This window comes from Dipodomys merriami, unplaced genomic scaffold (assembly GCF_024711535.1).
Source record: "Dipodomys merriami isolate MVZ:Mamm:240054 unplaced genomic scaffold, mDipMer1.0.p SCAF_15, whole genome shotgun sequence".
Classification (NCBI taxonomy): Eukaryota; Metazoa; Chordata; class Mammalia; order Rodentia; family Heteromyidae; genus Dipodomys; species Dipodomys merriami.
In genome coordinates this window covers 29,948,303-29,962,876 of record NW_027202826.1, presented here as the reverse complement: position 1 = coordinate 29,962,876, position 14,574 = coordinate 29,948,303, and the positions used below count along the sequence as shown (strand labels likewise).

The window sequence follows — 14,574 nt, the reverse complement described above, 5'->3', positions numbered from 1 at the left end:
TCCATATAGGGCTTAGTACACTGTGCCTTCAGGCATCGATTGGATAGTTGGAACACAGTCCCTCCTGCTCTGGACAGTGGAGAGACCCCTTCACTACTACTACATTGTTGTATTACAACAGTGAGTTACTGATGTGGCCCTTTGTAGATTCTCTACCCTAGGGGCCAGGTCCTATTAATGACTGACAGCAACACAGACTTGATGAGACCATTGCTTTCAGGGTAGTAATTTATGCCCTTCTGATCAACAGAGTTCCTATAATACCAGAGTATTATGAGTATGTCTATGGTTACCTTTTTGTCAAATGATTTATTTGTAGATGTGATTCTGGGTGGAGCTCATGAGATTTACAGCTAATCTCCAAGTCTTTCAGTTCTTTTCTAAAGCCTGGGGTGGACACTGGGAAAGGAGAGGAAGAAAACAAAATCATTTCAATTATCTTGTAGCACTTATTCCCTCCTTTCTTTTCTCCCTCCCCCCTCCCTCCCTTCCTTCCTTTCTCTCTCTCTCTTTTTTTTTTTTGTGGGTCATGGGATTTGAACTCTGGGCCTGGTCACTATCACTCAGCTCTTCAGCTCAAGGCTAGAGCTCTACCACTTGAGCCACAGCACCACTTCCGGTTTTTTGAGTGGTTTATTGGAGATAAGAGTCTCATGGACTTTCGGGCTCTGGCTGGCTTTGAACCGCAATCCTCAGGTCTCAGTCTCCTGACTACAGGATTACAGGCGTGAGCCACCAACATCTGGCTCCATTTCTATTTATAGCTAAACAGTTTCCTGCAAAAAGGTGATTCTCTTCCAACTGAAAAATAAAATTTTAATTTTTCAATATGTAATTGACAATAACAGCCTTTAAAAACCTTTTTTGAACCAAAGCCTTTTTATACAAGATGAATGGTTCTCCATTTTCTCATTTTTGTGAGGGTGTCAGCCTTGCCAGGATGTGAGCATATTCTTGCAGAACTATACAAAACATGCAGCGAGGTAAACATAGATGGGAAGGTATAAGGGCAATATAGAATATATACACTCTTAATTAAATTATAGTTACTAATCACTCAACTTGTAAAAGGTTGTATTATTGCATTTAATATTCACAACAAACTTACACAGAAATTACTATCACCTGTATGTTTTAGGTGAGCCAACAGAGGTTTAAGAAGGTCAAGTAACTTCTCACAATGAGAGCTAGCAGAACGCGGTCTGCATGATTCACAAGTCCTTGCTCTTTGGGGAGATAAAACCCAGTGCCTCAAGTCTTGTGTCCTTTCTTTATTATTTAGCTTATCCTTAACAATAAGCACCAGTGAATTTATTTTTACTAAAAGACTTTTGAGAAAATTATGCTAATTTATAGTCTGTCCCTTGTTACTTCCAGGTCTTGGAGACTGTAAAATCACAGATTCTCCTTTCCACTCTTGCCCACTTCCCTCCTTCTAGGATTACAGCCTGAGGCCAGTATGGTTCCACATAAAGGACAGTCTGCTTCTATTTTCTCTGCAGACTATTTCTTGGACAGTTCATTGGAAGATCCTCAACAAGATAAATGTTTGGAGTAAAACTTCTGCAATATGGACATTTCCCTAAAAATGTTACTTTAAAGTAACTCTAATAGAGGGGGTAACAATGTTTGAAAAGAAATGTACTCATTACCTTACTTATGTAACTGTAAACCCCTATGACATTATCCTTACAATAAAGTTAAATTTCAAAAAAAATAGCTCTAATAAAAATGACTATCCCCCTCCAACTTTTAAAACCTCTTAAGGAGATTAATTTTCTGATTATAACTGAAATAGGCCCAACCTAAAAAGAAAAACCATAAAAGTTAAAAATTAGTTCACAGGATAAAAACTAAGAAAGGGGAATCAAGATGTATGCATTTTTCTCTTTCTCTCCTTCCTTCTCTCCTTCCTTCCTTCTTTCCTTCCTTCCTTCCTTTTTTGGTTGGTCACAGGGTTTGAACTCTGGGCCTGAGCACTGTCCCTCAGCATTTTAGCTCAAGGCTAGCGGTCTACCACTTGAACCACAGTGCCACGTCTGGTTTTCTAGTGATTTATTGGACATAAGAGTTTCACAGCCTTTCCTGCCCAGGCTGGCTTTGAACTGCCATCCTCAGATCTCAGCCTCCTGAGTAGCTAGGATTTCAAGCATGAGCCACTGGCGCCTGGCAAGACATATGTATTTTTACAGCAACATATCTAACATCATCCCAGTTTTTCATAGTCCCTCAAGGGAAAGCAAATGCTTTCTATATCTGAGAATCTGAAATCTACAGGAAACTTTCTCCTTTGCTAATAAGCAAAAGGGACCTGAGCCTCCACTACGCTGATCTCTCTCAAGCACTAAGGTACTGACAGAATACAGAAGCAACTTTGGAGTTGGCAAATCACCCTCTGAACAGCGCACTACCCACCCATTTTTTTTCACTCATGTCTCTACAACAACAAAACTACAATTTTCAGAATGTCCATGTGTTATTGTTCTACTTAAGTAGTTTTATGTTAAGGAAGTTCTGGAGGTCTCTTGAGACCTTTCCAGAGGGTCTATGAAGTCAAACTATTTCATAACAGTACTAGGACATAATTGATCGTTTTCAGTACGTTGACATTTACATTAATGACATATAAAACTGTTGGCATAAATCAAAGCTGTGACCCCAAATGTGCGTGTGTGTGTGTGTGTGTGTGTGTGTACTAGTCCCGGGGCTTGAACTCAGGACCTTGGCACTGTCCCTGAGCTGTTTTCACTCAAGTCTAGTGCTTTACTACTTGAGCCACAGTTCCAGCTCCACTTTGGGATTTTTGTTGTTGTTGTTTGCTTGGTTGGTTTTTGGTGCTTAATTGGAGATAAGAGTCTCATGGGCTTTCCTGCCCTGGTTGGCTTTGAACTGAGGTCCTCAGATCTCCTGAGGACTTCCTGAGAAGCTAAGATTATAGGCATGAGCCACCGGCACCAAGCTAGGACCTGTATTCTTGATTGACATAAAATCAAAGTTAAAAAATGAAGACTCAGGGCAGGTAAAGCCGAGTGACCATGGAGGCCTGAATGTGGTCACTGATGAGGTTCCCCATCAAAGGCAGTGAGGCTGGGGATGCCATCTACCTAGTCTACGACCATGACCTTCTGGAACCCAGTGACAAAAGCAAGGCCATTCTGAGGAGGGCTGAGGAGGTAGGGGTTGCCTCCAGCCATGTACCAGGTCAGCTAGTATGTGTGCCAGCAGACCGGCCGGCAGTTACCCCTGCTCCCAGAACCTCCAAGGATTAACTTTCCCATTGGAGAGTCCTGGAATTCAGGCATTGTCAAGGTGATGTCTGCCCTGTCGGGGGCCCCCAGCAAGGCTGCGAGTATGTGAAGGCTTTCACCACTTAGCCGGTCAGCAGAACAAGAACATAAACACCTCAGGCTCAAGACCCCACAACTGGGACCTCACTCACAACAGCTTTGCTGGCCCAATAAAGGACTTTGGAAGTAGGAAAAAAAGACTCAGTTTAAGTGTTTGATGAGGCAGCAAAAAAGATTTACATATCTTTTTATTATTTGGTATGAGGAAATGAGAAATATGCCTCTGCTGACTGACATTGATCAAGGTGTACTGTATTCATAAACTGATTTGTTGAGTGGTAAATCCTTTGTCTAACTACTTTCATCCTAGCTACTTAGGAGGCTGAGATCTGAGAAACATGATTTGAAGCCCTCCAGAGCAGGGAAGTCTGTGAGATTCTCCAATCAACCAACACAAAAACCGTAAGTGAACTATGGCTCAGGTGGTACAGTGTTAGCCTTTAGCAACAGAAGCTGAGGGACACTGCCCAGGCCCAGCACCAAATAAACAAACAACTAAATGAAAAATGTAGCAATAAAAAATAAATCATTCTTTATTACTCAGGCATGCTCCTGACGGGCAGCAGGCGGCAGCAGAGGTTGGATGGATCTGCCTTTAGCAGGCACTTAGCCAAAGGCTTTGACTTCAGAATTCCAACTTGCTTAAAAATAGATGTGTTATTTTCTCTGCTGCTGACACAGACATTCATGTTCTTTACACGGCCTTTTGGTTCCAAGTTCTTTGTAAATCTAACACAGTCCAATTTTAACAATTCTCACACAAGAAAACTCACTGTGCAAAGCAAGGAACTTGAATGCTAATTCTGATACTGTATTTTTTAAAAATCGGTAGGATAGTATTTGAGAAACTGAAATATTTCATTTGAAAAGATGACCTAAGTTTAAAACTCTCAGAGCACAATAAAACCCACTTGTGGGCCTAGACAATGCAATCTTCACTCAATTTCAAAATTATAGTGACAACCATTACAATTTTTATTCGTATAATGATCAATCCTAATTATTCAATAGCAGTAATCACAGACCTTGTTTATAAATATAATACATACAAGTAAAATTTACCTCAGAGAAGTCGTGAAACTTGGCTAAAAATAAATATTTCTAGATACATGGACCATATTCCACAAAGAACGGAGAGAGAATTGAACATATGATAATCTAAAATGTCTGATACCTCAATTTGGGGATGTTACAAAATAAAAATGCCACAAGTCATAACTTCTTGCCCTTGGTTGGTTTGGGAAGAAATGCGGTCTAAAAAATAGCTATAGCAGAAGGGCAGGGGGCACGGCTGTGGGAGTAAGGTGCCTACTTAACAAGGCCATGTTCAAATACCAGTAGCACCCCCTAAGTGTCCATTTTTCTTTTCTTTTCTTTTCTTTTGTGGGGGGGTCCGGTCATGGGGCCTAAACTCTGGGCCTGGGCACTGTCCCTCAGCTCTTCAGCTCAAGGCTAGCATTCTACCACTTGAGCCACAGCACCACTTCCGGCTATTTTCTTTTTGCTTATGTGGTGCTAAGGAATAGAACCCAGGGCCTCAAGCATGCAAGGCAAGCGCTCTACCACTGATCCACCTTCCCAGCCCCAAGTGTCCATTTTTCAAAAGGTTCAGTAAAGTTTAAAAGTTAAAGAAAAGCCGGGCACTGGTGGCTCATGCCTGCAATCCTAGCTACTAGGAGGCTGAGATCTGAGGATCGCGGTTCAAAACCAGCCCGGGCAGGAGAGACCGTGAGACTCCTATCTCCAATAAACCACCAGAAAACCGGAAGTGGCCCTGTAGCTCAAGTGGTAGAGCGCTCGCCTTGAGCTGAAGAGCTGAGGGACAGCGCCCAGGCCCAGAGTTCAAGTCCCACGACCGACCAAAAAAAAAAAAAAAAAGTTAAAGAAAAAAAAAATACCAAGAATACTTAAAGGTCTTTTGTCCAGAATAACCTAGTTTAACATTCTCCTCTTCTTTTCCTAAACTTTTTAAGAGTTAAGTTTCATACAATTTGGCCTTTTACTTCTAAATACTTCAACTCTACCTCAATTTTGTTTCTATTTCTAATATTCTTGGAATGCTGGTTTTACTAGATCACTGATGACTTACTTTTTTTATGACTTACTGTGAAATCAAACCGATTGATGCTTTATAAAAATTGGGTAAGAATTTAAAATGATTATTTACTTGTGAGTTATAAAGGAGATTGCAGAGGGGTTACAATTACATGAGTCAAGTAATGAGTACATTTCCTTTGTAGAGTGTCTTCTTGTACAGTAATGGCTTTTACTATGTTATTTCCACACATATACATAATGTATTTTGATCATATTCTCCACCTCTTTAAACTCCTTTTTCTAGTTCACCTTTGGTCATTCTTTAGCTTAAACCTCTCCATTTCTGGTTTATCTGTGTAACTTCCTCTCTTGTATTTTTATACCTTCCTGGCTATTCATATCTTTCTGTAGTTGCTTCTTCTTTCTAGCTTTGGCTCACCACCCTTCCTCAGCCCAGTTTCCCTATTTTGTCTATTTTTGTTCAGTGACTTCCATGGGTGATCTTGTCTATGTCCGTGCATTCAATTCCCCTAGGTGTTCATGGTTACCAAACCCACAATCGTTCTTATCTTCACGACTTATGTTCCTGATCACCCAATAAAATCTACTCACCTAGATGATGAATTTAACAAATTTAACAAACATAGCACCTATTCCTATTTTGGTAACTGGTGTATCTAGCTATGGAAGGCCTAATTATGGCCGTCCCTGTTTCCTTCCTTTCCCTCATTCCAACTGATTCTCAACGGCTTCTCTTTCCCTTGTATCTCTTTCCTTTGTGTTGCCTTAGTCCATGCCCTCATCCTTTCTCTTCTAGGTTTTAATAGTCATCTACCTCAGTATTTTCCTACTACTCAAAATGTATCCTCTAATACTGCCATTGTCTTTTCTAAGTTGTAGAGTACGCCTCTCTCCTGGTTCTTTGATGCCTCTCTACTTCCTGTAGGACTAAAAAACAGCACAAAGTTTCACTGTCATTAGGCTTCTATATTCCTCTTGGCATCATTTCTTGACACCCAGGTTTCCATGCCAGACTACCGTGCATCAGAATGTGCCACCTGCTCCTCCCCATGTGCTTCTGAGCCTGTCATTTCTTCAGTCACACCGCTTCTAACTTCTTGCAATGTAAGGCATTTGCAATTCCTTTCATTAGAAATTCACTAAAAGAAGAGCTCCAACATTTCCAATGGTGCGATGGCAATTTCACAATATGTCCTCCAAACAGCTCTAGGCAGTGTGAGAGTAGTGCCACAGGCAGACAAGCATACATAGAAATCTCTATTGTTGATAAAAACAAAACCATTACAATAGCATCATTATAAATTTTGTTTTTTTTTCATCAAATGTACTTGTATAGACTTGTATAATGCTTGTTGTTGATACAGCTCAGCAGTAGCTTAGGCAAGGGTCTATGTTCAAGTCCTTAGCACTGCTGCCCCTCCCCTAAAAACCCTGAAGTGTCAAACAGTATATGGAAAGAAAAGAAATCTAAAGTCTTGTACTTCCTGATAGAAAATGATTCTATGAATGGGTAGTGCTAGTGTACACTTAGTTAGTGAATGAGAAATGGAAGAGAACTGAAAGAAGTACATGCAAGTCAAAAAGGTTAAATTTTGTTTCACAATGGGTGGTAGGGACTAGGAACACAGGGCAATTTTGTAATTTTACGTAAAAACTACTGCTTTTCCACATTTTCCCAGTCCTAGACTAAGGAAGAAAAAGGTCTTAAGGCAAAGAATGGCATAGAAAAGCACAGGAGACTATGTAGTTTATTAAATTAAAAAAAACTTTAAAATAATGTATTTTATATAGTTGGGTTACCCAAAGCCATTATAAAAGACTTGAAACAACCAACCAAACAAACAAACAAACCATAACAGTACTGGTAAAGACAGACACATGGGGGCTGTTGTTTGGATGTAACAGCATACTGTTGCTGTCAAAAACCATGTGATGGTTCCTTAGAACATGAAACAAAGAACAGGCACAGGGTCTGGCAACTGCACAGCTGGGTAAAGGCAAAGATCTGAACAAAAATTTGCAAGCCAATGTTCACCACAGGCAGAAAGTAGCAACATTCCCGTGTTATCACCAGATGAGGAGATGAATAAGCCAGAGTGAAGCTCTGCAATGTCCTACAACATGGATGGCTTGTGAGGTCAGTATGCCGAGTGGAATAAAGCCAGATACAGACAGGATAACTATTGTATGATCTCACCTACATGAGGCACTAAAGCTCAGGGACAGAAAGAGGACTAGTGACCAGGGTTTGGGCGCAGAGGAGAGTAAGTGGTTTAATAAGTAGTTTTGTCTGAGAAATAAAATAATGCTGAAGTTCGATGATGGCGGTCATACAACAATGAGAAGTCATCAAACTGCAAACTTTAATTAGAATGAGCTGGATGTGACAGCTTTGTAATCTCAGCACTCAGGAGGTGAGACAGGAGGATTGTTAGTTTGAGACAAACCCAGGATACACAGTGAGTTTGAGGCAATTCTGGGTACATAGTAAGACCCTGTTTCAAAAATAATGGTTATGATAATAAGAAAAAGAGGAGAAAGAGATAGAAAAAGGAAGAGGAGGAGACAGTGATAAATCTGGTTATATATATTTTACCACAAGATAAAAAAAACTAAATGCATTATGTACCTATGTTTTTATACTAAATGCAAACACCCACTGAGAAGCTCTTGATAGCAATGCACTCTTGACCATGAAAGTCTTTATGACCTTGTGTTTTTACAAAGATCAGGAAGCAAGAACCATTTACTTAGCTTGCAGTTATTGTTCAATCTCCCGGGTTTCATCTGTGATTTCTGGCCAAGCCTTTACTCTTTCCTGTAATACTTGGTTACTGACTTTTATCAGGTTTTTCAAACAGGCGAGCGATTTTAATATTGGAAAGGAAAGTTACTTCCTTAATCTAAGTGTTTCCTTCTGATATTATACATTTGTTGGGAACAAAATAATAGTCACACTCAATGTCTGCAACCTGAAAAATAATCTCTTCAAGGATGATAAAGGCTAAAAATCTTCCCTATTCATAAGCTATTTTTTCCTCTGAACTCTAAAACCTAAAAATATTGTTTTTTTGTTTGTTTCTTCTTTTTGTTCCTTTTGTTGGTCTCAGGACTTGAACTCAGGGCCTGGGCATTGTCTCTGAGCTCTTTTGCTCAAAGCTAGCACTCTACTACTTTGAGCCACAGTGCCACTTCTGGTTTTCTGGTTGTTAATTGGAGATACTTTCCTGCCAAGTTGGCTTTGAACCAAGATCCTCAGATCTCAACCTCCTGAGTAGCTAGTATTACAGGGCATTGGTCATCAGTGCCCAGCTGAAAATATTGTTTTTTGATAACCTCTTTGTTGATTCTCTCCTCCCAAATTTCTCAGTACCTCTTTCCTTTCTTTTTTCTTTTTCTTTTGTTGTTGTCAGAGACTAGAACTTGAACTCTGTATCTGATGCTATGCCTCCAACCCCAACCTCCTTCCAATCACAATCCTGTACATATTTAAATAAAAAGTTTGCTTTGTTGACAGGCTGTGGTGTGTTGGTAGCTAACCACCTATAATAATGCCACACCCCTACACATGTATTATTCCCAACTAAACTTTTCTAGGAAGTTGTGTTATCAGTCTCTCTTAGTATGTGCTAAACCCTAGGGTAATTACTGGAGTTATTCACACATACCTGGATTCCCTTAGAGGCATTGGTGAAACTGCAAGTTCCCGCAGTCCTTGAGATTAGTTCTGAATAAAGACTTGTCATGGACAATGGGGGTGTGAGTGGAAGGGAATGTGTCAGTGATGCTATGAAGCTGTAAGAGCTTTGAACCTATTTTCTATGTTGGATCCTCCATCAAGTCCTTACCACTACCACCCCATTGTAGGCTTTCCCTGACACCTAAAAAGATGCTTCATCCTGACTGCTGCTGGACAGGTACTGTGAACAAGAAAAAAACTTGTGATAAGACACTGACCTTGGTCAGACACTGGTGGTTCACGCCTGTAATCTCAGCCACTCAGGAGGCTGAGATCTGAGGATATGCAGTTCAAAAAGCAAGCTGGGCAGAAAAATTCGTGAGACTCATCTCCAATTAACCATCAAAAAGCCAGAAGTGGAAACTTGGCTCAAATGTAAGAGTGTCAGCCTTAAGTAAAAAGCTGAGACAGCCCTAAGTTTAAGCCCCAGGATCATTAAAAAAAAACAAAAAACCAACAACAAAAAAGACACTGATCTTGGAAGTTGTTATGATTCTGTTATTTACCTCAGCTGATACCAATCTTCTCCTCTCACTACCTGAAGTAGCTCTTCCCATCCTTTAAAAACTTTTTGAGCATGAACTCAACTTCCTTTCCTCAAGTATGAATTACTCATCAACTATCAGTAAAAGGACCATTATCTACTTTATTCTTACTTCAGAAAAAAAAAAAACACCTTTTCTGTGCCTATTTCACAGCTCTGTTATTTTTTTTTAAATGGGGGAAGTGGGACAATTTCAGAAAAGCCAATAATCTACAGAGCAGTTTAGGAACTATGAGAATGTGACCTTTTTCTTTGCAAATATAGAAATGTACCACATCTTAAGTTAAAGTAAGTGTGAGCAAGATGCCACAGGTAGATATTCCTGCCTAGTTTGGTCCCAATTCACTGTTGTTAGGGTTAGTATAAAAACCATTGTGATTGCCCAAGGGTCTCTCAAGTAGAAATGCAAGCTGCTACTGGGGAAAAAAGATTCAGAGTTCAACATCTGAAAAAAGTAAGCATTATAAAGCTATTAGTAACATTATATTATGTATATATAATTATATAGTGCCTTACATACATATATATATGTGCTTTGCATGTATATGTACATATGTATTTATATATACAAAGCACATTTTATATATATGCTTTATAATAAAAAGTTACAAACTTAAAAACACGTTTAATGAAAGTGAAATACAAAACTAATGATAATTTTGTGAAGTAGACATGAAAAGTATAAATAATATACATATAAAAATGGCTGATCACTTGCTATACTTTACTACAAGATGTACATATTAACGTAAAAAGAAAATTCAGTTACTGATATTTTAAAGTTATTTTCATATTCATAGGATGTCTTATGTACAACATAATAAGAAACAATAAATTACTGTAATTCTTTTTTTTTTTTTTTTTTTGTCAATTGTGGGGCATGAACTCTGGGCCTGCGTGCTGTCCCTCAGTTCTTCAGCTCAAGGCTAGCAATCTACCACTTGAGCCACAGCGCCACTTCTGGCTTTTTCTGCTCATGTGGTGCTGAGAACTTGAACCCAGGGCCTCATGCATGCAAGGCAAGCACTCTACCACTGAGCCACCTTCCAGCTCCTGTAATTCATTTCTTACTAGCAACTATTATAGCATATTTAGAATAGAATATTTACCTTCTGAGTGGTTTTTGCTGGGATGGGAGGTATAGTCCCCAAGTCCTGTACTCAAGTTATTCATCCTAACTCGATCACTAGAAATTAAAAGAAAACACATAGAAACACATTAGCTATTATGGACTGTCTTATTCTAAGTGAAGGGAAATAATACTGTTTACAGCTTACTGTATCTAAATTTATATCTCACAATACTTAAAAGTAGATTTGATCCTCACCTCACAATACGAGAGTAAAACTTTGAAAGTCAAATTTATTTGCCCAATAATTAAAATTCAAATCTATTTGTTTACAAAGTCCTGTTCTTTCTATAACTGTAGGCTTCTTGCTTTTAAGAAGTGTCATGAGATTACACTGCCAAAAAAAAAGCTTCCTTAATTCTTTATGGAAACTACTTTGAATAAAATGTGACCAGCTCTCTTTTGCAAATCTAGCTTTTTAAAAACAAATAGGGTCAAGAATCAACTAATATCAAGTTAAAATATTTTAGGAGGACCAAGAGTTAAAAAAGTGGTAAGATTGACTGAGGAAATTAGCTAGTATGCTGTGCACATATTTTAGAGATCACACAGAAGTCAAAAATTATTGCAAACAGTAATATAAGTTCACATATTCAGAATTAACTGAATACAAACTTAGTCATTTGAATTCTTCTGTTTTTGCTAAATATTTAGAACACTATCTCTTCCACAGAACTGGATGGTGACCATAGGTAATAAACCTAATGTTAAGGTACAAAATAGGACACAAATCTAAGATCATGAATCACACAGACTGCAGAAAACTGGTAAGAGATATATGTCTACACTTTCAAACCTGGAATAGAAATCAATGGCTGATACTTATGGAAACCATGGCAATATGCCCCTGTTCTTTTCAAATTTCTGAAGAAATTAAACCAGTTGCTACTGTTAAGAGTCAGGGAACAGGACAGTGCTGGTGGCTCACACTTGTAATTCTAACTATTCAGGAGGCTGAGATCTGTGAATTGCATTTCAAAGTCATCTTGGGCAGGAAACTCCATGAGACTCATCTCCACATAACCACAAGAAAACCTTTTGGGGAGCTGTGGCTCAAAGTGTAGAGCATTAACTTGAGCAAAAACACCCAAGGATTTTTTTTTTTTTTTTTTTTTTGGTCTGCTGTGGGGCCTGAACTCTGGGCCTGGGCACTGTCCCTCAGCTCTTCAGCTCAAGGCTAGTGCTCTACCACTTGAGCCACAATGTCACTTAGGCTTTTTCTGCTTATATGGTGCTGAGGAATCGAATCCAGGGCCTCATGCATGCAAGGCAAGCACTCTACCCCTGAGCCAACTTCCCAGCGTCAGCCAGAACTGATTTAAAAACAACAACAACAAAAACAGGATATCTGAAATATTGAATAAACTACAACCTCCATGTTTCTTTACTCTAAGCTCATGATGTTTCCACTATACATAAAGGAGCCCAAAGTTAAAAGATTACTTCAGTTAGGCAGAGGATGCTGAGTATGTATTACCTGGAGGATGCCAATTCTTTACTACTGCTCGTATCCATTCCTGTACCACTTCCCTCGATGACGGGTGAGTCCAAGTTCGCAGACCCGTTACTGATATGGTCACTGCTTTCATACCCAGACTCCGTCCTTTGCATCTGCCAATTGTCACCATGACCTTTACCCTCCACGAGGCCTTTTGCTTTCTCTGCTTTCCCATTTGACTCAAGGGAAGTTCTGCTTCCTATTTCTTGCTTTATTTCATCTTCATATATGGTCATTAAGCTTTTCTGCTTCGGATTTTCTTTGGGCCAGTTATTCAAACTCTGATCTTTGCCACATTTAGGTTTGTTGGTGAGACACGCCTTGTGTCTTGGGCTATGCTGCCTCTTCTCACTCTCACTAAAAACACTATCCACATTTAACGTTTCCCTCATAGGTTTCCAACCTCGGTTCCGGCTTTTACTGCTATTGAAGCTGCCTCCTTTCTCCCTGGAATCTTGGCTGCTGTCTGTGTCGTACCCAGTGGCACTGTCACTCTTAACACGGCCTAGTATTTTCTCTCCTGGATTAAGAATGTGGGATTTGCCTGAACTTGTTTGTCCAGAAGCTCGACTTTGATGTGCAACCCGGTCATGTTTGATGGGTCCTTTTCCTTGACTATGATAAACATGTGGATTCCCACATTGCCTGAAACCATTTGGGGCAGAAGGTGATCCGGACTTCAAGTGTGAGAGGTCTTCATCCATCAAATCTTAAATACAGTAATAATAATAATTAAAGATACAATAGAACCACTCCTCAGAGCAACCTGGTAGTCATAAGTTGAACAACTTGTGTAAGAAGAAATGCTAAGTAGCATAGGTAAACAATAATAACAAAAAAAAAACAACTAAATTGTGCTGGGTGCTGGTAGCTCAGATCTGTTATCCTACTTACTCAGAAGCCTGAAATCTGGGGACGAAGGCTCAAAGCCAACACAGGCAAGAAAGCCTATGAGACTCTTACCTCCAATTAACTACCATAAAATTAGAAGTATAGGTTTGGCTTAAATGGTAGCTGCACTAGCTTTGAGAAAAGAAAGTTAAGGGGCAGGGTAGGGTCCTGAGTTCAAGGCCCAGTACTAGCCTTGAAAAAAAAATTTTTTTTTTTTTTACTGGGCAAAAAAAAAAAAAAATTAAATTGTATCAAGTACTGTCTTGATTTTGAAAAGTGTTTTATCTGTCCCTACTTACACTTAATTAGAGGCCTTTATAAATGAAATGGACTTTTAAAAAGCATCTCTAAGGTATAAGTTTATCTCTAAAAGTGTTTTGTTTTTTTTTGTTTTGTTTTTGGGGTCCGGTCATGGGGCCTGAACTCTGGGCCTGGGCGCTGTCCCTCAGCTCTTCAGCTCAAGGCTAGCGCTCTACCACTTGAGCCACAGTGCCACTTCTGGCTTTTTTCTTTTTGCTTATGTGGTGCTGAGGAATCGAACCCAGGGCCTCATGCATGCAAGGCAAGCGGTCTACCACTGAACCACCTTCCCAGCCCTGAAAGTGTTTTTTTTTAATAAACATGCTATCTCATTCATAACTAACAAAATCCCTGTACATATCATGTGTTCTTCATGTTTTAGGTTGTTAAAGATTTCAGTTTGCTAAGTCCAGTTAGTGCTGAAGTAATCCTATGGTCATGGTGGTGGGACAGGCTCATTTAGTCTTTCAGAGCTAAATCAAAAGTAGAAATAAACAAGCCCTGTTCAGTAAGTTCTCTGGAAGAGTTTTATGCTATTCTTGTACATAAAAAAAAATATTCAGAGGTGTATGTGAAAGGTATCCTTGCAGCAAAAATATCAGGTCAGTGTGTAAAGGCTACGAGATCAGTTACACCATGTCCATAAAAAGGCAGGAAACTATAGAAAGTCATTGTTAGGATATACTGAGAAGCTCCGTGTTAGGGAAACTCAGAAGCTGAATGGAAAAAAGCTCATCACTTCCTTCTATACCCAGGAATGAACCTGGGTAGACCAGATGAACCCACTGTACTAATAAATGAAAGGTAAGTGAAAATATCAAAATGTACACACTAGTATCCCAGGTTAGAATTAAGTGGGAACCTGGCAATTGTTTACATTTATTATATTTATTTTATCTAAAAAAACTAATAAATCTAAAACATTTATCTAATTTAATAAAAATCTATCTAACAAATCTTTCTAATGAATATATTTTTTTAGATTTAATTGTGTTAAAGAAACAACATTGAGAAAGGTGTAAGTACATAAAATATAACATTTAATTACATTAAAGCTATAAAACTCCA

The 14,574-nt window shown here is 39.1% G+C and overlaps 1 protein-coding gene across 2 annotated transcripts in view; it reads right to left on the bottom strand.

The window, feature by feature from the left end:
* Positions 1-14,574, bottom strand: part of Usp53 (ubiquitin specific peptidase 53) — a 63,041-nt gene that overhangs the window by 4,612 nt on the left and 43,855 nt on the right. For both annotated transcript variants that reach the window (XM_070022511.1, XM_070022512.1), the window contains 3 exons: positions 12,295-13,024; positions 10,798-10,874; positions 294-399 (listed from right to left, as the gene is read on the bottom strand). In XM_070022511.1, coding sequence (XP_069878612.1) covers positions 294-399; positions 10,798-10,874; positions 12,295-13,024 — 913 coding nt within the window. The remainder of the gene's footprint in view (positions 1-293; positions 400-10,797; positions 10,875-12,294; positions 13,025-14,574) is intronic.